The sequence below is a fragment of the Equus asinus genome, chromosome 5 (assembly GCF_041296235.1).
Source record: "Equus asinus isolate D_3611 breed Donkey chromosome 5, EquAss-T2T_v2, whole genome shotgun sequence".
Classification (NCBI taxonomy): domain Eukaryota; kingdom Metazoa; phylum Chordata; class Mammalia; order Perissodactyla; family Equidae; genus Equus; species Equus asinus.
In genome coordinates, this window is record NC_091794.1 from 80902177 (window position 1) to 80924117 (window position 21941).

At 42.9% G+C, this 21941-nt stretch overlaps 1 protein-coding gene across 21 annotated transcripts in view; it reads right to left on the reverse strand.

The window, feature by feature from the left end:
* Nucleotides 1-21941, reverse strand: part of CCDC30 (coiled-coil domain containing 30) — a 135402-nt gene that overhangs the window by 4592 nt on the left and 108869 nt on the right. For 20 of the 21 annotated variants that reach the window (XM_044770534.2, XM_044770530.2, XM_070510141.1 and 17 more), the window contains 4 exons: nt 16913-17025; nt 7964-8105; nt 3932-4068; nt 1858-1972 (listed from right to left, as the gene is read on the reverse strand). In XM_044770534.2, coding sequence (XP_044626469.1) covers nt 1858-1972; nt 3932-4068; nt 7964-8105; nt 16913-17025 — 507 coding nt within the window. The remainder of the gene's footprint in view (nt 1-1857; nt 1973-3931; nt 4069-7963; nt 8106-16912; nt 17026-21941) is intronic. The other variant, XM_070510137.1, reaches the window with a different exon arrangement.

The following is a 21941-nucleotide window of genomic DNA, read 5'->3' on the forward strand; positions in this document are numbered from 1 at the left end:
CATGTCCCTGGTTACACCAATGCCCTAAAAGGGAAACAGCAGACTTAGGGTATTATGACATAGTGGCTAAAAACAAGGGACCAGAGAGAGTTGGCTTCACTCCTTGCTCTTCTACTTATTAGCTATGTGACTTGGGCAATGACGTCACATCACCTCTCTAGATCTCAGTTTCTTCAGCTGTGAAAATGGAATGACAGACATTACATAAGATTATTTGGTGGATTAAATAAGATAATATACATAAAATGCTTAGCACTGTACCAGGCACATAGTTAGCACTCAACAAATGTCAAGCTGTCACCATTTTAGCCCCTGAGTTGCTACAAGGAAGGAAGCGATCTAGGATATGTCTGATCTCAGAGATCTATATACTGATCTATTTACAGTATGTGATACTCAGTTACTGAGAACCAAGAGATCTAGGCAATGCAAGCAGTAGCTGTGTGACCTCAAACATATCATTTAACCACCCCCCGGGGGTTTTATCTCCCTCCTGTATAAAATGAGAGGGTTGAATTGAAGGATCCTTAAGATTCTAAGTTTAAAAACAATTTTGGAGTTGTTTCCAATAGGTATCAAGATATTACAAGTTGGTACCTTTGTCACACATGGAACATTGAACTTGATGTACCACAGTCCTGACCCATGTGACATTTCCTATGTTGATTTGAGGACAATATTGTGGATCTCAAAGCTGTTGGTCGTAGCATATACTCTGTTAAGACTTCTATAGGAGTTATTCATGTATGTGTCTGTCCTTCTCTACTAGACTAAAGGCCTCTGAAAACAGGGTCTATCTTCATATTCCTAGGACCTAGTGTAGCTCCTGGAATTGATAAATGTTTGTTGAAGGAATGACTAAAGTAAAACAGTAAATAACTAGACAATTGAGAGCAGTTATAGCTCAAGCAAAGACATAAACTATTGGAAATTAGGCCATATAATCTAGCCATTCTACTTTTGACAAAATTTGAAAAACAACTCATATGGCTTGGAAATAATCGCCTTTCTGAGAGCAAACAAGATGCAGGTCTTGCGCTCATAGTAATAGTACCCAACAGGCAGGATCTACTGTGAAGTATCCTGAGAAGAAACATCTAGCAGGTGACAGAAGCCAGGGAAGAAAGCAAGCAGCCTCTATCCTGGATTCAGACTGCAACTCTGCTCACTGCAGTCCCTCTTGCTGACTTCTTCACCAGCCAGACTCTGGACCTTGTCTGAACCTATCCCATTTGCTGCATCTCTCTGGTCTTGGCTACTTGTCTGCTTGCATTTTTGTAGCATAATTGCTTTTCTCTGACTCATATGTTCTCCTTAAGCTTGACTCATTGCCAGATTGGACTAGCTTCACTTTACCTCTCTTAGCCTCAGATGTGCTCATCTCTCAGAGGGGGCTAAAATAATACATGGCAAACAGAGTTGTTGAGAATGAGACATATGTGTGAAAACACTTAACATTCACTCATTCTCAAATATTTATGGGGCACCTGTCCATAGATACAATGACATATGAGATACAATCCTTGCCCCCCAGGATTGCTGCTGAGTTGATGAGAGATGAAGCAGAAAGGCAATGACAATGCAGTGTGTTAAGGAAGAAGCTATGAGGCATGCACAAATTGCTTTGGGATCACATGGGATGAGAGTGTTCAATAAAAGCTGACCCAATGAAGAACAAAGCTGGCCAAGAGCAGTCTCAGGGTCTGCTGCCCTGGGGTGCAGCCAGTGAGCCTCTTTGCCACAGTCCAACATGAGGCCAAGTGCAGGCTACAGTATGAAGAAGATGAAGGGAAAAGAGAACACAGCATCCTTAGCAACCCAAACTTCATAGTAAGGACCTGATGAGAAGCCCGTTACCTCTCCTCTGCGAATCTGGACGCTCCTTATAATGCGCTCTAAGAGGCCAACTTGCTGTGTGAGCCGGAGACTGTTTTCCTGTAATTGCTTATTTTCTTTATCCAGCACAAGTACTCTAAGAATGGGATAAATTGGGGTCATCACCAAAAATTTCTGTATCATTACTAAAACACAAAACTATGTCCCACTTCCCACTAGTTCTGGGTCTTAGCCCAGATTTTAGAACCAACTTTGGCAGACTAATTCCCATCATATTCCAAGACCAAGTAAAAATTAATAAGTTTCTTGCCTGTACATAGTCATTAAATACATCCCGAGAACAGAGACATACTATATGCAAGAATATGAAAGGAACACTTCCAGCCCCTGAGAAACTTAAGGAAGGAAATGAGCCCTTTTAGGGGTAGGGCTGAAACAAGAGACTGCCTCCCTTCAGATGTTGTAGCTACACAGCCTGCTTCCGGTTCTGATCTCACACAGGCATCCCGTACTTCTGTAGTAGTAGTAGCAGCAGCAGCGACCACCCACCAAGTACTACCATGGGCTTAGTCTTACCATGGTAGCCTTACCAAGGTCCAGTTACCATGGACCAAGCACCACCATGGATAGGTTACCATGTAACCTTTCCACACAGTAAGCACTTAAAACTTTTCGTGCATTAGCTCATTTAATCCTCATGACAACCCCATGAAATACTGCTATGAAGCCTGTTTTACAGATGGGGAAACTGAGGCTCAGAGAGGGGAGAGTAACTTGTTGAAGAACATAAAACCAGAAAGTCGTAGAGCTGGGATGCCAACGCAGATCTTTCTGACTTCTAAGCCTAGCCCTTAACCACTATACCAGGCTTTCTCTCCAGGGCCACAGTTTATTTGGAACACATAATGACAATATGATAGTTTTCATCAGAGATTTGTGTTTGAGTTCTGGTTCTGCCAATTACTAGCTGTATGACCCTTGGCAAATTACTAAATCTGAGCCTCAGTTCCCTCATCTGTCAAATGAGGAAACATCCCGTAGAAAAAACTTATTCTAAGGAAAACATCCACGTCCACTCTGGGTGACAAGAGTGGGTCTTCAAGGAGGGCAAGACAGGAACATTATTAATGTTAAGACAAGGGTAAACAGTCAGTTGTGTTGGGATGCCAGAAGCAATGACATAGTTTGAGAAGGTCAATGGATTATATAGAATATACAAAAGAGGAGACAGAGACAATAAAATATAATCAGAGACTGTCGCAAAGCAGCGGAAAGGAGAGTTCCTGTCTGCCTGGCAGATGTCTCCCCAGACTGCGGTGCTGTAGTGTCCAAGGCCAGGCTGCTGACGTCCACATGCTGCTCTGCCACCGACTAGGCTGACTGAGTTCCCTAAATTCTCTGGACCTGAGCTTCTCCTCATGAAATAAGGCTATATAGTGCCTCCCTCCTGGGATTGGTGTGAGGATTAAATCAATATAGAGGGAGAGCTTAGAACAGTGACTAGCGTATAGTAAGTGCTCAAAAAAATGTTAATCATTATAGTTATTGTTAGTGATACTATCTGTTAAGATCAACCCACTCTCTTTGCTCTAATTCTATACTCCAAGAAAACTGTGACTGTAATTAAAGGTTCTTATAGAGGAGAGAATGCTTGGGCTGGCTGATATGTGAATTTTTATCTGCTGGGCATATTTCTCATGAGAAATTAATATACTGGTATCTTGTAAGTTTAATGAATTTAAGTCACTCATATGGCCTGATGAGACCTCTCTTGATCTACCTTGATTCTATAGGTATCAAATGACAAAGATGAGTGTCAACACACACAAAGTGACAGGCCAGAACAAGCATAGATGGGTCCTCAGGGAGGCAATGCCACCTGAAAGAGCCTATCTGAATGGTCGACCATGATATTTTTCTCTTTAATTTCACAACTTCTGCCACTTGTATGAACTGCTGAAAACAGCAGATGGCAGAACAAGAGCTATGAGATAGGCCACACACTCAAAGGACAATCTCTGGGATGATTGCTTTGTTGAGGGAGAAATATCCTCTTTGTGGGGTTCACTGGCAACTCGGAGCTGACAGCACCTACCTGCTCTGGACTGAAGACATTATCCATTTGTTGCTGTGGATCAGTTCTTCTTGCTCTGTGAGTTGCTCAAGAAGTTTCCTATTTTCTAGGAGCAGGATATTATTTTGGGCAGTGATCTGGTCCTGGAATGTCTTCTCCTAGGGATAACAAAGCCCCCTAATTACCATGGTGGGAGAAAGCGTTATAAATTTAGGAGCATCAGCCTGTTTCTATACTCTGACAGCAAATTTCCCTTGTTTACTTTTTCTCTCCTGTCCTCTAGTCTGTTTTCACTTGTTTGCTGACATTGTCCACCAGCTTGTTCTTCTATTTATTTTGGTTATTTTATGTCACGTAATTTGTTTGGACATTTACTCATTCTTTAGGGTTAACATTTAAAAATATCTGAGCACTCAACTTTCAATAAAGTCCCAGTGCTCTCATCTGTATTCTAATTCCGTAGATATCAAATCACTAACAAATACAACTGAATTCTCCAGATTGAAAAAAGTTTCCATATAACACATTTCCGTCTGCTTTGGAGTTATAGTCTTTTTAAGGCAAAGGGAGGAAGATGGGAATTTAGCCAACTCACTCAACAACCAGAGTCAAGATCTCAGTTGGCTTGGCAAGTCAAGCATCTAAGCCAGGTACTGTGAATATCTTTGCAGTGATGATGCTGAAATGATTTTGAGGTTGACACCATGTTTCATTTTCTACCAACGACTTTACCTGAAAGCAATAGCTAATGAAGTTATAGCTAAAATGATAAAGGAGTGTATTTTGTGAAAAAACACTAAGTGTTATATTCAGTCAATAGATATTAGTAAATCGCACTGTTGGTGAGGAGTTTAGAAGCTCAACAGTGTAGAATTGCCCTTCTCCCTTCACCAATGACCCGCCAATGGTAACAGGCAACTGCCTTCACCTTTCAGTGTTTGTTCCTCACCAGCCAAGGGTGAAAATGAGTGGGAGTGGGAGAAGAATAAGGACCTCCGGCAGACAGGTGAATTACAGGGTTAAGAGGGGCAACTTTCTCTCTCTCTTTTAAATAAGGTACTAATGTACATCATTCAGAAAAAACTGTCCCTATATATGGAATCTAAAAAACCCAAAAGACTCCTAGATACAGAGAACAGAATGGTGGTTGCCAGAGGCAGGGGGTAGTGGGGTGGGCAAAATAGGTGAAGGGGATCAAAAGGCACAAAATTCCAGTTATAAAATAAGTAAGTCATGGGGATGTGATGTACCAGCATCTTGACTATAGTTAACAATACCATATTGCTTATTTGAAAGTTGCTAAGAGAGTAGGTCTTAAAAGTTCTCATCACAAGAAAAAAATGTTGTAATTATGTACGGTGATGGATGTTAACTAGACTTATTGTGGTGATCATTTCACAATATACACAAATATTGAATCATCATGCTCTATATCTGAAACTAATATATTATATGTCAATTATATCTCAAAAGAAAGAAAGGAAAAAGACTGTCTACTTATCATTAAAGAATTATAAGGAAGGAGATTATGTTATGTTCTGAAACAAACCATTCCAGATTTTAAAGTTCTTCATCCAGGACCCTTCGATGTCTAATAATAGTCTCCCCTGCCATCATTTGAATATATTTATGGTAAGGATTGAGAGTAGGAGCAGCCGTCCCACAAACATGCTCTATGCAGCCATAACTGGATTAGAAAGGAAATTGGATGGGGCAGGCTACTGACACACCGTTCTTCGGAAATACTGTATTTTTTTTGAACCAAAAATTCAGGACACAGCTCTAATGATAGGGTGAAATATTTAGGGGAATCTGGTCTGGATGGTCACAACAGTCAGAGGACTCGATCGGCTCACCGTATAAAGAGAAGGTGGAAGGAATGGAACCCAAAAAAGTGGCATTATGGTCTGGAGACTTAGCGTTTAGAAAGTAAGCCCAGCTTTATTACACTTAGGGCTCTGGTTCATCGGCCCTAAAATAGTAAAATCAGGACCTCCAGGTGTGTACCACTGTGGCATTAAAGATCTCACGTCAGTTTTCTCTAGGCTAAGTATTTCCCATTCTGTTCACAATTTCTCTTGTGAATTATACATCTACCGATTAACATGTTTCTAAGAGATTTTACATTAAAAAGAAGAAAATAACATCTATGAAAATTTATATGTGCCAGATACCACTTTAGGCATTTCATATTTTAATCCTCACAGAAGCCTTGTGAATTAGGGATTGTTTCCCACATTTTACAGATGAGGAAAATGATACACAGGGACTTGTGCAAGGTCACAGAACTATGAAGTGGCAGGGCTAGACTTTGCATCCAAGTCTGTCTAAGGCCAAAGTCCACAGTACCCTTCAACGGTAGTGAGCAAATGGTCCAAAGACTCTTCTTAGCCTCTGCTTCTTTGCGATCTCCAGTATATTTCATGGAGACCTGTGGTTCTTTGGGTAGATGTGTTAGTTTCCTAAGGCTGCCATAACAGATTGCCACAAACCGGCGGCTTAAGACAACAGGAATTTGTTTTCTCACAGTTGTGGAGGCTAGAAGTCTAAAGTCGAGGTGTCAGCCGGGTTCGTTCCCTCTGGGAGCTCTGAGGGACAGTCTGTTCTATGCCTCGCTCCTAGCTGGTGGCTGCCAGCAATCCTTGGTGTTCCTTGGCTTGTAGCTTCATCACACCAATCTCTGCCTCCATCGTTACATAGCCTTCTTCCCCTGTGTACATCTGTCTGTGTGTCTTCTTCCATCCTATAATGACACTAGTCATGTTGGATTTAGGGTTCACTCTAATCCAATATGACCTCATCTTAACTAATTATACCTGTAAAGACCTTATTTCCGAATTAGGTCACATTCTGAGGTTCTGGGTAGACATGGATTTTGGGGGGACACTATTCAACATGGTACAGTCGGGAAGAAAGAAAACATGGACGCTGAAAGTAGGAGGCAGTTTTGCCATGTAAGCCTCGAAGTGGAAGGCAGGCACTACGAGGAAGAATTGGTAACGCAGAAGTAGGCTGACGACATTTCTGGCAGGTCCATGAACCAGGGTTGCTACTTTCTTCTGTATACTTTCCATATTGTTTTCCTAGTTGTGAGTCTAACCTGGATCTGAGTCTTTCAAAGTTTAGAGGATTAGCGACAAGATAGAAGGAGACTGCAAAATCTAACTTATTTTCCTCTCTCACTACAGTTTAGAGTATCAAGAGGGTTTTTTTTAAACAAGGAATACAACATTGGTGGCCCATCTGTTCCAATCCTCAAACGTTTCATTGTGTGGAATCCAGGGATTCTTAACCTGGAGTCCCATAATAGCCTGTGGGATAACTAAAATTACGTGAATTATTTTGGTATCCTTGGCACACAGTGGTGGTGCAATAAAAATTTGTTGGGTGTAGAAATGAGTATTTTAGGAGTGAAGACAGAGTTTTCAAAATTCTGAAATGGGCTGGGGATCTCAAGAAGGGAAAACGGTACTGGCCAAGTCAGTGGCTCTCTATTTTGAGTTTATATAGTTTAAGAATCTCAAGACCATTCTGCATTTGATTTGATTCATCTGACCGTTTCCTTCTTAGCCACACACAGTCACAAGGGCAATGAGACAAACATAAAGAAACTATGGATATTTAGAAAAGAGCTTGAAGGCACTCATCAAGGATTGATAGAGGAATGGGGGTCACCTATTTTCACTGCCATTTAAAACTGACAGAAGTTTGAGGCAAAATGAGGGCCGCACAGAGTAGGAATGAGTTACTGAGGGTGGTTTGGAAGTCTCTGCTGAAGGGTGTTTAAGAGAAGATGTTTTCATTTGAAGGTAAGACACTAATCATAAGCTGGCAGTGCAGATATTTTCAGTGTTCAACTTGGTTTACTACCACCATGAGTCTTACGTATTTTTTGGCAGGGCTTAAACAATTACTCACATTGAAAGGAGGTGCGGAGAAATGAAAGTATGGGCTATGAAGAGGCCATAAAATAAATTTTAAAAATGAGTGGGCTTTCTCTAAATGATCGACCACTGGCACCATCAGTGAGCTCTTTGTCTTTTTGTTTCTCACCATTTTCACTTGTTGCTGCAGCGTTCCAATTTCATTTTCAAGTTGTTTGATTCTCTCATCTCGTAGTCCTACTTCATGCACTAAACGATCCTTGACTCTCCGAAGCTTGGCTTTGTAGTGCTGATGTTTCTCATTATAGTTTCTAGAAAATAAATTTAAATATGGGCACACCTCAACACAGTGAAAATTTATTTTACCTCCTCAATAGGAACCTTTCTTGGGTTTCTTCTTCTTGCTTTGTCAGGGCCTGGCACCAGATGTGGGCGCTTGTCCTGCCTCACATCTGCAGGACTTCCTGCCTACAAGGTGGGGAATCGACCAAGGATAACCTCCTAAATAACACCAGCTTTAGTCATCCTCAACTCAGGAAATTGCTTGACTTATGATCCCTGACATCTATCCTCTGAATCCTGCTCCACTGATTCAGTCACTAATATAAAATTTTCTAGTTCTTGGCTATATACTTGGACAGTGATATAACCCACTTCAGTCTTGTCTATTTTCCAGATAACCTGGTCTGCTCTCAGTCCTTGCCTTGGGTCTGGACTTCCAAATGCCAATTCTACATAGATCTCTGCTCAAGACTCTTACTCTGATTCTGACATAACTCTGACTCACCTCCAATAAGGACATGAAAAGATGTTCAAGATCATTAGCCATTAAGGAAACACAAATCAAAACTACAGTGAAATGTCACTTTGCACCCACTAGGATGACTAAAATCAAAAAGAAAGATAATAACAAGTACTGGCAAGGATGTGGAGAAATTGGAACTCTCATACACTGTTTGTAGGAATGTCAAATGGTGCCGCCTCTTGGAAAAAGCCTGGCAGTTCCTCAGATGGTTAAACATAGAGCCATATGACCCAGCAATTCCACTCCTACGTATATACCCAAGAGAAATGAAACATATGTCCACACAAAAGCCTGTACATGAATGTTCACTGTAGTACTATTCACAATAGCCAAAAGGCAGAAACAACCCAAATTTCCCGCAAATGATGAATGGATAAACAAAATATGGAATATCTGCACAATGGAACATTATTCAGCCATAAAAAGGAATGAATGATCCATGCTACAACAGGAATGAACTTTGAAAGCATTATGCTAAGTTAAAGAAGCCAGTCACAAAGGACCACACATTATATGATTACATTTATATGAAATGTCCAAAATAGGCAAATGTAGAGAAAAAGAAAGTAGATTAGTGGTTGCCTAGCACTCGGGGTGGGGAGAAAAATTGGGGACAGAAGAGTGATAGCTGAAGGGTTTCTTTTCTTCTCTTTCTTTTTCTTCTTTTTTTTTTCTGAGGAAGATTAGCCCTGAGTTAACATCTGTTGCCAATCCTCCTCTTGTTTTGCTTGAGGAAGATTAGCTTGCGCTAACAACAGTGCCAATCTTCTTCCACTTTATATGTGGGTCACTCCCATAGCATGGCTGATGAGTGGTATAGGTCCATGCCCAGCAAGTGAACCCACAAACCCGGGCCGCCAAAGCAGAGTGTGCCAAACTTAACCACTACGCCATGGGGGTGGCCCCAAGGGTTTCTTTTTGGGGTAATGAAATGTTCTAAAATTGATTGTGGTAATGGGTGTACAACTAAAAGCCATTGAATTGTATACTTTCAGTGAGTGAATTGTATGCTATGTGAATTATATCTCAAAAAACAGGACAAACAAAAATCTAAGTCACCATTTCAAGCTCCTATAACAGCTAATTTGAGTAAACAAGAAAACAGATTAGAGCCTCCACACCACCACCAGGCAAACCTCTCGGAAGGCGACTGTGCTTTCCCAATAAGAATATCATTACTCAGAAGTGCTTCTTCAAATTAAAAATTAAGAAGTTTCACTTAGAACTTATTAGGTCTGATGACACAAAATCACTCTAAGCTAGGGTTTCTCAACGTCTGCACTACTGACATTTTGGGCCAGATAGTTTTTTGTTGTGGAAGCCTGTGCTGTGTTTTGTTGAATGCTTAGCAGCATCCTTGGCCTCTTCCCACTAGATACCAGTGGCACCTTCTACAGTGTGACAACCCAAAATGTCTCCAGACGTTGCCAAATGCCCCCTTGCCTGGGAGGCAAACTGCCCTCTACTGAGAACCGTTGCTCTGGCTAACGTTCCTAAACTAGGTTTTCTCTAAGCCAACAGCAGTGGTTCTCGAACTGTGTTCTGACCAGCAACATCAGCATCACCTGGGAACTCGTTAGAAAGGCAAAGACGCAGGCCCCATCCCAGAACTACAGGTCAGAACCTCTCGGGGGGGGACCTGGGTTTTACCAAGTCCTCCGGGGGGTTCTGCTGCAGGCTAGAGTTTGAGAGAAAGCACCGGGCACATTTGGGAGGGACCTCCTCACCACTTCTGTTTCACGATAGAGACTACTTGTGGCAGGCTGTAAGATGCAGGTATGGCCTTTCTTCTTTCCTAACGGAACCCAGATTTCATTTAGGTGTCCACAGAGATCCCTCCATCTCAAGGAAGGTGGTGGGCCCCAGGTGTGTGTGTTGGGGGGAGGGATGGACATGTGAGACAAGTCACTCCTGCTAGGCACTTCTGGGAGAGGTGAGAACCTGAGAACCCATCTCTGTCTGCCCTGGCCACCCTCCTGCTGAGGTTGTGCTACCTGCAGCTGCAGCCACTGGCTTGTAACCAGGAGGTGAAAAACCTAAAGACGAAAACACCACCCAGCAAGCATGGCAGAGCGGAGGAAGGAAAGAGCCTGGTCCTTAACGACACTGCCAAGCAGCTGAATCAGCCTCAACAATCACCGTCCCTAGATTTCTTGTTACATAAGAACAAATTTTTTGTCTAAATATATTAGATTCTCATTCTTTGTGGTCAATTATAGCCTATCTTAAAAACAGAGAAACTACTCTAAAACAAAAAACTATTCTAATTGTCTCTATACCCCGACCCCTGAATGCCTAGAAGTTTGGATAATGCCTTTTAAACTGAAACAAAAAGCATTTAAGGAAAGAGGAATCTACTCTTTGTCACTGTCGGCACCCGAGGGCACAGTCATGGAGACCCATGATGCTGGGCAGTCTGCCCACGTCAACTGTCTGATCTCACCTGGGGCTCTGACGCTCAAACTGGAGGAAGCCCAACTACGTGAAGGGACTGACATGTGCTCCAGGCTGTTCACGAGATGTCTCATTTGATTTTGCAGCAAACTCGTGGAGACGGTCTCCTCACTCCACGAGTCAGGAGATGGAGGCTGTGCAGTAGCGCTAACTCAGCGGGATGGTATTCAAACCCTCCGCCTCCCTTGACTGCCCCGGGGAGACAACCTCTAAGCCCTCGGAATAGCCTGCCTGAGAACGATGCCTTTGTATACCTGTGGCCTTGGGCCTCAACAGATATTTTATGCTAATAACATGACTTATGGTGCTTTTGTTCACGTAGGGGCCTGGGCCACACTGTATCGGTTTGACCTTTGGGGAGTTGGGGGACCGGAGACTGAGTAGCTAAGGTCAATCACTGGGGCACTCCATGTCTACGTGACTGACCCCTGGTAAAATCCCTGGATGTCAAGGCTTAGGTGAATTTCCCTGGTTGGGAATACTTCATACATGTTGTCGCACATTGTTGCTGGGACAGTTAAATACTGTCTGTCCTACCCCACCGGGAGAGGACAAAGGGAAGCTTGCTTGTGTCTTGCCTCTCGTGGACTCTGCCCTATGTGCCTTTTTCCTTTGCTGATTTTAATCTGTATCCTTTCACCATAATAGACAATAAGTAGGAATATAACAGCTTTTCTGAGTTCTGTGAACCCTTTTAATGAATCACCAAACCCGACACAGAGGGAAGTTACTTCTACAGAGAAGAATCTGACCCAGAGTCTGTGATCTTCCACTATACCCCAGTGCTATAACATAGCAAATCCAGGCAAAACAGATATTGCTGATTTCTCCTAATGACATATTTTGTTTTATACAAGAACTAGGAACCAGATGGGAGGGGAGGAGCAAAGCAGACTTATCTAGATGCTAATTCTAGTCAAACTGTTATGGAAGAACGACTCCAAGAGACTCTTACGCTCTTGTAAGTTATGTCTTACCTCTAAATGTGTTTTCACAAGACTCCTCCATTTTCCAAAATAGTGCCCCTCTCTCTCCTACTTGCTGATTATACATAAAAGAATCATTTTTCAGGTTTTTCCTTTAGAAGATTAATTTATCTGTTAGCCAGAAACTACGCTGTAGGCCAGAGACATGCACACCAGGCTAGATAGAGCTTGTCAGAGTGTGGCAGTGACTGACTAGGGTTGTCCCCAGTCTATGTTCTCCGTCTTCTATCATTATAGACCCCCTGACTTTTAGCTGGGCACTTGGTTGCTCAGTATATCAACTACGTTTTCCGGCTTTCCTTGCAGCTAAATGAGGCCATGAGTAAGTTCTGGGCAAAAGAATGTCAGTGGAAGCAGTGTACCTTAAGGGAAAATGCAATACCCTTGCCTTCCCCTCTTTCTTCCTCCTTGTTGGCTGGAATACGGATATGGCAGCGAACCATCTTGAACTATGTGGATCAGGGCAACATGTTAAAGATGCTGGAGCAACAAGATACAAGGAGTCTAGGCTTCTGACACATTGAGCCACCATACCCATCCTGGACTGCTTATGACTGCACAGCGAGGTGAGAGAGAAACCTCTCCCCTTTTTAAGCCACTCTTATTCAGGGTCACTGCTACAGCAACTCAACCTACATCCTAACTAACAGAGTTGGTCTAGAGACCTGGTTCATAAAACTGCCTGAGACCCATTCAGTTCTGTGGCGCTTGCGGCGCCCACTACATAACATGAGGTACATATGTTTGCAGATTGTGTTCACAGTCACCACTGCTGTGACTTCGATTCTTTACAGGGAGGTATTTCCATCTCATAAATGTTCTTGCTTTCCTTTTACTAGGAATAGCTTGTTGGAAGACGTCACCGGGTCTCAGCATCCTCTGGTCCATGGCTTTAGAAGTGTAACATCTAGCAGTGTACACACCCCCTACCTGCTGTCCCCTGGGTGTCCCAGCTATTCACAGCTACTCTGATGTTTTGATATCATTTCAAACACAGTATTTCTGGATTTTTTTTACACAGCCTGCCCTGGGATATTAAAATCTGAGTCTCTAAGCTCCCCATGCCAGGAAGCTGCCGTCTCTCTTATTCTGCCATTTAGACTATTAAAAAATAAATTTATCCTTTAAAGTAAGATGATAAATTATAGAAAATTTGGGAAACAAATCCAACTCCCTGGGACTGGCCCGGTGGCATAGTGGCTAAGTTCGTGTGCTCTGCTTTGGTGGCCCGGGGTTCACCAGTTCAGATCCTGGGTGCGGACCTGCTCACTGCTTATCAAGCCATGCTGTGGCAGGCGTCCCACATATAAAATAGAGGAAGATGGGCACGGATGTTAGCTCAGTGACAATCTTCCTCAGCAAAAAGAGGAGGATTGGCAGCAGATATTAGCTCAGGGCTAATCTTCCTCAAAAAGAAAAAAAAATCCAACTCCCAATATGATCAGTATTATACAGTATTGTTACATTTCCTTCCAGTGCTTTATAAGCATCTTTTGTATAAAAATGGTCTACATTAAAATTTTTATCCAATTTTTTTTGGTAAAGAGCTGGAGACTCTATTTATTTTCTTATTCTCCCCAAAGCCCCCAGCACATATTTGTATATTATAGTTGTAGGTTCTTCCGGTTGAGCTATGTGGGACACCGCCTCAGCATGGCTTGATGAGTGGTTCTAGGTCCGCGCCCAGGATCCGGACTGGTGAAACCCTGGGCGGCTGAAGCAGAGCTCATGAACTTAACCACTGGGCCCCGGGGCCGGCCCCCTATGTGCTTTTCATTTATGATAGCATTAGCCTTTCCCCATGCTGTTATCTAGTCTACATAGCCACCATCTTTTACAGTTTCATGATGCTCCGTCAAGTGAATGCATTATACTTGACCTAACTAGCTCCTACCGCTTGATATTCACGCTTCTTCCTGTCGTGTTATGCACGCTTTGAAGAGTATGTTGATGCAGTACAGCTGGTGAGAGCTTACAGCCCTGCCTTCCCATCCCTAGCTGGCTATTTGGCACACCTATCAGTTTGGTCAGAAGTTCTGTTGGCCAACTTGCCCAAAGAACACGCGGATTGTCTAAGTTTATTTTTGGCTTCGTTAACGACTAGCAGTGTGAGGCTGCACAATATTCATGTTCTAAAATTTAGGGACAACTTTTTGCTTAGGTTTAAGCAAAACCAGATGGTCTTTCTATTATTTTTATTTCAAAAAGGCAAGGAATTTCTTCCGCTGGATGGGAAAACATGGAAAAAATAAGCATTGTCTGTAAAGGTCAGGACTGGGATCAAGGAAAAAAACACAAAAATGAACCTAGAGTTTTGACAATTACTTCCATTTTCTTTCCTAAAGTTGTAGTTTTCAACTCTGGATGCACATCAGAATCACATGGGGAAGCTTTTAGACAACTATTGACCCCCAAGTTGATCCCCACAGATTCGGACTTCTTGACCCGGGGTGGGGCCCAGGCATGTGCAGCTAGAGTTAGGATCCACTGTCCTAAGGGCTGTGGGCAGATAACATGAAAAACATTCCGCCTCACTAGCCACCAAAGAAATTCACAATAAAATGACAAGTAATTTATGACTAAGTGAGCATTAAAAATCAGAGACTATGTTGAGCAAAAGAAGTCGGACACAAAAGATTACACGCAGTGTAATTCCATTTAGATGAAATTCTAGGAGAGACAGAAATCAGGGGATGTGGGAGGAGCAGGAAATACAGATTGACTCCAAAAAGGTAGGAGAGAACTACAAGGGATAATGGAAATGTTCTGTATCTTGACTGGGGTAATGGTTGTGTGGGTGTATGTATTTGTCAAAACTCATCAAATTGTGCATTTATTGTATGTAAATTATATCTCAATTAAAACAAAGAATATTGGGGAAATTTCATTAGCGCCCTCCCTCCCAATAGGAGCATCCAATGCTAATGAGGATGGGGCGATAGTGCTACTCTTAGATAATGACGCCAGGAAATTTTGGCAGGATGCTTCTGAATGTTTGTCAATACATTTTGAGATCCAGAGTTCCAGCTTTTTGACCAATAATTCCACTCCTGGGAATTTGTTCTATAAAAATAATTTTTTAAATGAAAAAAATATATATCAAAACTTTTTTTTCAGTGTTATTTTGAATGAAAATATCAATCACAGAACCAGTGAGTAATTCTTAACTAAGTTAGGTCTACAATGTGAGGTTGATTCCAGCAGGCCTGGAATTGACCTGAGCTGTTTTGCTAAAGTTCTTGCTTGCTGCAGACCGCTGGTCAAGGAATGAAATATACTGATTGAAATCATATTGCTTTGTAACCACAGGTCCGAGGAGTTTCATGGCACTTTGCACCAGCTTGTCAGCACTGTTTGCTGATAACACGGAGACTGATGATTCGTACCTAGTCTCTTTGAGACCCCAAGAACGCTCTGCTCTTGAGGCTGGTTACACAGCAGAAGTATGCTTCCATGACCAGCAGAATAGAAAAAAATCTCAGCCGAGATTCCATTTTTGGGATCCCTGGTTGTGAGGTGTTCAGTGCCTATGGCAGTGGTTGCTGACCTGAGAGAGAAGGTGCATCCAGGGGGACAGAGGGAGGACCTCTGGGGCCCCTGCCTGACCCCTCGGGACGATCTGCTGTGAGACAGCCATGGGCTGCGATGCATATCCTGACCCTAATTCTGTTGCGATATTGTACCCTTCTCCTGTGATGAGCTGTACACCTGTAAGCACTGTCATGGGGTTCTGTTAGTTTTCTTTAGCAACTGAAGTGTAACTGCCACTTTCAGCACAAGGGCATGTCAACTGCATGAAATATTATGTTTTATAAAAATAAGCAAATTCAAAGACTGTAGCAACAAAGCACAATGCTTATGAGGTGATATTAAGAGAAAGAGAAAATAAAATTTTATCTAAGCTATGATAGTGAAATCATAAAACTGTGTTCACTGAACGAGACTAGGAGTGAACATGGGAGGGATTCTGGGTAAGTTTTCTTTCATTCACAAAATTGCATTGTTGTTTCATTACTTGTGAAATGAAAAAAAAAAATCTTAACTGCCTAAAGACCCAATGCCATTTTACCTTTGGACACTGATATTTATCTGATATGTGTATACCCAGGCAGTATGGGTACCCAGGCAGTATGGCTCCAGACTCCAGACTCTGAACCACTATGCTACATTCCAGAGAAGAGGAGAGCAGGAGGATCTGGTGGATGATGAGCAGGGAGCAGAAGAAATAGCAGGAAGTTCAGGAACGCAAATTTTTATTTTTTTTGAGCACCTCCTATATACCAGGGACTATGGATAAAAAGATGAGTAAGACCATGGCCCACACCGCTGAAAAGCCTATAGTCTGGTGAGGAAGATAGGTAGTGAATCACATTATTCAAAACAACGTGGCAAGTTCTGAGATAAGTACAGGGAGCCACGTACAAAGGGTTATAGGGGCACAGAGAATGAGCACCTCACCCAACGCAGGCTGGGGAGGGGTCAAGAGAGACTTCTTAGGGAAGGTGACTCCTAGTCTAAGATTTATGAGTTGAAATGAAGAGTTGAAATGGCGAGAGGGTGGTGCAGGCTGAGGAGAGCATGTGAGGGGAAAAAAGCCTAAAGCAAGTGGGAAGGGTATATGTGGAGAAAAGCAAGAAGTTAGACACCACCAGAGCTCAGTAAATAGTAATTCCCTTCTCCCTGCCTCTCTTGGGAAGAAACTGGGCCCCATGTCTCTCTAGGAAAACCCCTATAGACAGAACTTCTAGGAACAAAGGCAAACCATGTTGGCCTCTTGAAAGGTCGCTTCAGTGGGCATCCCCTGCTGCCCTGGAGCTGGCTCAGTAAGAAGCAGCTACTCTACACAGCATTCTGCCAAAGGGAACTTGTTTACCTCACATGCACATCAAGCTGCTTCAGAAACTGCCCGTATTCTTCACACAGAGCTTCTTTCTCTTGCTGCAACCCAGACAGCTTCTCCGACAACTCCTGGTTGCTCTTGAGATGCTGAAAAACATTTTTTTTTTTTAATGAGAATACTCTGTGCTGAATTAAGATATGCTGTTGAGGGAATGTAAATTGGCAAAGACTTTCTGCTGAAAAAGGCTAACAGTGACCCCAGCTGCTGAAACCACAGTCACTTCCTGTGATTTCTGCACTCGCAGATTCCCTGGAAGCCAGCAGCACTTCCCCCTGCCTTTGCTCCCCCAGCCTTTCCAGTGGTTTTGCAAGCACCCAATTCCCTATATAAAAAGTCTTCCAGTTTGAAGCACATAAAGTGAAAGTACAGAAAGTGTTTTCCTGACCTAACCCTGACTAATAAAGTATTTGGTTCTAGAAGTAGATCCAGTGAACAGATCCTCAAAGATGGGAATCTGGAATTGGTTATCTGACCTGGTTAGATTTAAAGGCAGTGTGATCTTGTCACTAGTACTATAATCCATGACACAAGCATTGACTAAATTATAACTTATAGTTGCCCGTGATGAAGTGCTTTGGGAGACCACATGATTGCTACAAACAATGTTATAACAGAATTGAAAACTATAAGGAGTGTGGGGTGGGCTAGCCACATCTGACCATGTTAATGAGCTTACGAGGAGAAAATGTTCAACTTGGGGATTTATTTATTGGAACAAGGCATAGTCAGAGACCCAGAGAGTTTCTATGAGTGCCCTGAAAGAAACTCTTCCCTCTTGTAGGCAGCAGGTCAATGTATTCAAAAACTAAGTCCCAAATTTCATCAAATAGCTTGCACAATTAAAACACAAGTTGATTTCATAGCCTTGCCAGGTCTCTTATGTGAAAAATAACGCTTTGTTTGGGAATGCATGGAATCTGAGAATTGGAAATGAGTACATCTGCCAGGATTCCCAAGACTTTGGGTACTCTGGACCTCCAAACTCTACCGAGCCTCTCCTATCAGCATAAGATATTCCTCTGCTGTCTCAAGAGATTAACGGTTCTTGCCTGAGGACTGTGTATTGACTTCACTTGAGCAGTTATCCTGTAAGAGGATACTCATTGTTCTCAAGACCCCTACACCACTAATTCTCATCCAATCCTATAACTAGAGTCAGATGCCAGCACATCCTGGGGAGCGAGGGTTGAGTATAGGGACTGCCATATTGAAAGAATGAAAATACTCTGCCAACTTAAATTGACCGAAACCTGAGGAATATATGTAAAAATGTATTCGTAGGCATTACACTAGGAAGAAAGGAATATAATATTGAATAGGCTGAAGGTATTGATATGGATGCACTTACCAGAGCTTCAGGATTTAATGTGTTAACTTGAACATCTAAAGTGACTTCAATTATTTGCTTGGTTGGTTGACTGCAATTTAGACTCAACGATAGCCTATATTAAATGACATTAAGATGCCATACTTCCTTGACATGAGAGATAGGAAATTTGGGGTAGATTTATCATTGGTAACCTGCTCACCCACCTCATCACAGTGACTCACACATCCCTCAGAAGACACTCTCTTCACCAAAGCTTTGCCAAATACACTGGAGAAAAGGGCACCAGGTTTTTTAAAATCCTCTATAATGCTATCCTATTAAGCACAATGGTGGGAGGTGCCAACATTAAAATAGATCCCTGATTTTATTGGGGATGATGATACTACAGAGTGTCAGAGGTCAAGTGGCAATCTTTGGTTGTGGTTAATTGATCACCATGATTGTAGGACTAAAATAGATGAGCAATCTATCAAAGTCTTACTTGAATTGTATTTTTTTAAATAAATAAATAAAAACCCCTGGGTCTGGTGAACAGAGGCTCAATTTGAATGACAACAATGGAGAGTATTGGCCTCTTAATCCCCAGACCTGAGCCAGTTCAGAGACCCAGAGTCCTTTGAATGATGGGAATGCCAGGTTGTCTTCAGGAAAAACCCTGAGACACTGCCATAAGTAAGTGATCTCTCAAGTCTTCTTCAAAGAGATCCGTGGCTTTTCATCAAGGTGACAGGGCATTGGAGAAAGGGAATTATATAGACTTTTTTTTTTTTTTAAAGATTTTATTTTTTCCTTTTTCTCCCCAAAGCCCTCCGGTACATAGTTGTATATTCTTCGTTGTGGGTCCTTCTAGTTGTGGCATGTGGGACGCTGCCTCAGCGTGGCTTGATGAGCAGTGCCATGTCCGCGCCCAGGATTCGAACCAACGAAACACTGGGCCGCCTGCAGCAGAGCGCGCGAACTTAACCACTCGGCCACGGGGCCAGCCCCGTATAGACTTTTGGGGAATTATAGCACAGTGGTTCTGAGTCAACGCTAATATGTTGGAACCCAAAATGCCACTGAGGTTCACAATTCATAGGGGGGCTTAAAGGAGTAAGGTGAAACATGGAGCTTAAACTCACAGTGTATCTTAGAGTCTGTCTGCAGTGATTCATTGCCTCAGCATATGTTTTACAGTTGGCCTAGGCGGGTTGTGAATCCCGCCAAGGGTTATTTCCCCAGTTCTTGAATGTATACTCAGAATAGACCATCTGGAATGGCAGATTCTCCCCACTGGCTTTCCGACCTGAGGAGAGAGGGCTACTGATGGTAGAAAAGGCCAAGTGCTTGGAGTGCCTCTTCAGATTCTAGAACGAACATATACCACAACTGCTCCTTCAACCTATTTATCAAGTAACCTTCAAGGTTGTAAGTTTTTAGTGGTGCCCAAAGCAAGACAAAGATCTGCAGCTGTGCCAGGCTGCAGTGCAAACTCCTTCGCCACTTGGGCTAAATTTACGACCCAGCAGATCCAAAGATGCTCCAAGTTTTGGTGGTGGATGAGGATGCTATGTGGAGCCTGTGGCAAGCTTTAGTAAGATAATTTAACCTTAGGATTTATGAGAGAAGCAACCCCTCCTCCCATAATAACTATCCACTTTTTGAGGAAGGTCCTTGCTTGTGACTGGGCCCTGGTGGAGCCTGAATACTTGGCCATGAAAAATCAAGTGATCAAGTAACCTGAGCTGCCCTTCCTGAAACTGGGTGTTATATGATTCACCAAGCCATTAAGTTGAGCACATACAGCAGTATTCCACCTTCGAGTGGAAGTGCTGTGTAGGATACTGAGCCTGAGCAGGTCCTAGAGGCACACAGTTGCATGAGCAAGTGGTACTTCCTTCTATTGCATGACCGTCTCTCTAAACCGAAACATATGGCCTCATGGGGAGTGACCCTATGAGGGTGAGGGTCACTGGTCCTTATGACAAGTGAACTGAGAAAGAATATATTTAGGCCTGATTTACATATGGTCCTGAACAATATGCTGCAACCACTTGAAACAGGGCTGCCGCAGCATTACAGCCCTACTGCGGGGAGGCCCTTAAGAACAGCAGGAAGGGCAATCTCAGTGGGCAAAGCTTGCGTTCACTTTGCCTGGAAAGAGAGACGGCCAGAGGCATGGACCTAAATTAATTCATAGAAAGTTTCTAATAGTTTGGCCAGACGGTCAGGAATCTGGAAAGAATAACATTGGAGGACTGGTGAGAATGAGTTCTGGGAAAGGGGCCTAGGCTAGAAATGCCGTCCAACAGAATTTTCTGCAATGATGGAAATATTCTATATCTGCACCCTCCAAGATGGTAGTCACTAGCCATGTGTAGCTATTGAGCACCTGAAATATGGCCAGTGTGTCTGAGGAACTGAATTTTAAATTTTATTTAATTTTAATTAATTTAAATTTATATAGCCACCTGTGGCTAGTTGCCACAATATGGATGGCAGAGGCCTAGAGTGTGAAAATATCTGTGTTTCATGTATTTTTGCTTAGCAGAGGGCATCCACAGGAGAGGTGGCTCTCAGTTATCAGGTGGAAAGAAGAGTCCATTCTGTAGATGTCACTTAGCCTCTTTTTCCAGCACCTATTCACTTGTTCAATGGGCTCATGGACAAAGTGTACAGTGGCAGGAATATGTTTTACAAAGGGTCACCAAGGCTAATCCACTCAACCTGACAAAAGCAAAGACCAACACTGAGCAACTGTTATGGCCCCATCCACTGGGGCTTTATTACATGCAGGCTTATCACACTGGGCCCCCTTCTATCACGGACAGAACCACAGTTTGTCCTTAGTGGAGTAGATACTTTTTTTAGATACAGATTTGCTTTCTCTGTACATAATGCTTTTGCCAGGACCACTATCTGTGGACTTACCAAATTCCTTATTTCTTATCATGATATACTACTCAACATTGCTTCTGAACAAGAAAAGCTTTTTACAGTAAGAGAAGTGAAACAAAGGCTTATAAGTATGAGAGTCATTGGTCTCACCATACAGCTCATCATCCAGAAAAAACTAACCAGACAAAACAGTGGAAAGACCTATGGAAGATGTAGTTATGATGCTGGCTAGGTGACAACATCTTTTGGGGTTAGATGATGTCCTGTAAGATGATGTATAAAGATTTTTTTTTTCCCTAGGAAGATTAGCCCTAATATCTGCTACCAATCCTCCTCTTTTTGCTGAGGAAGACTGGCCCTGAGCTAACATCCATGCCCATCTTCCTCTACTTTATATGTGGGATGCCTACCACAGCATGGCTTTTACCAAGCACTGCCATGTCCACACCCGGGATCCAAACCAGCGGACCCTGGGATGCCAAAGTGGAACGTGCACACGTAATCGCTGTGCCACTGGGCCGGCCATCAGGATGTATAAACTTTTAACCAGTGATTACTATACGATGCTCTTAGGGGCCAGCTGGTGGCACAGTGGTTAAGTTCGCACGTTCTGCTTCAGCGGCCCAGAGTTCGCCGGTTCAGATCACGGGTGTGGACACGGTGCCACTTGGCAAGCCATGCTGTGGTAGGCGTCCCACATATAAAGCAGAGGAAGATGGGCATGGATGTTAGCCCAGGGCCAGTCTTCCTCAGGGCCAGTATTCCTCAGCAAAAAGAAGAGGATTGGCAGCAGGT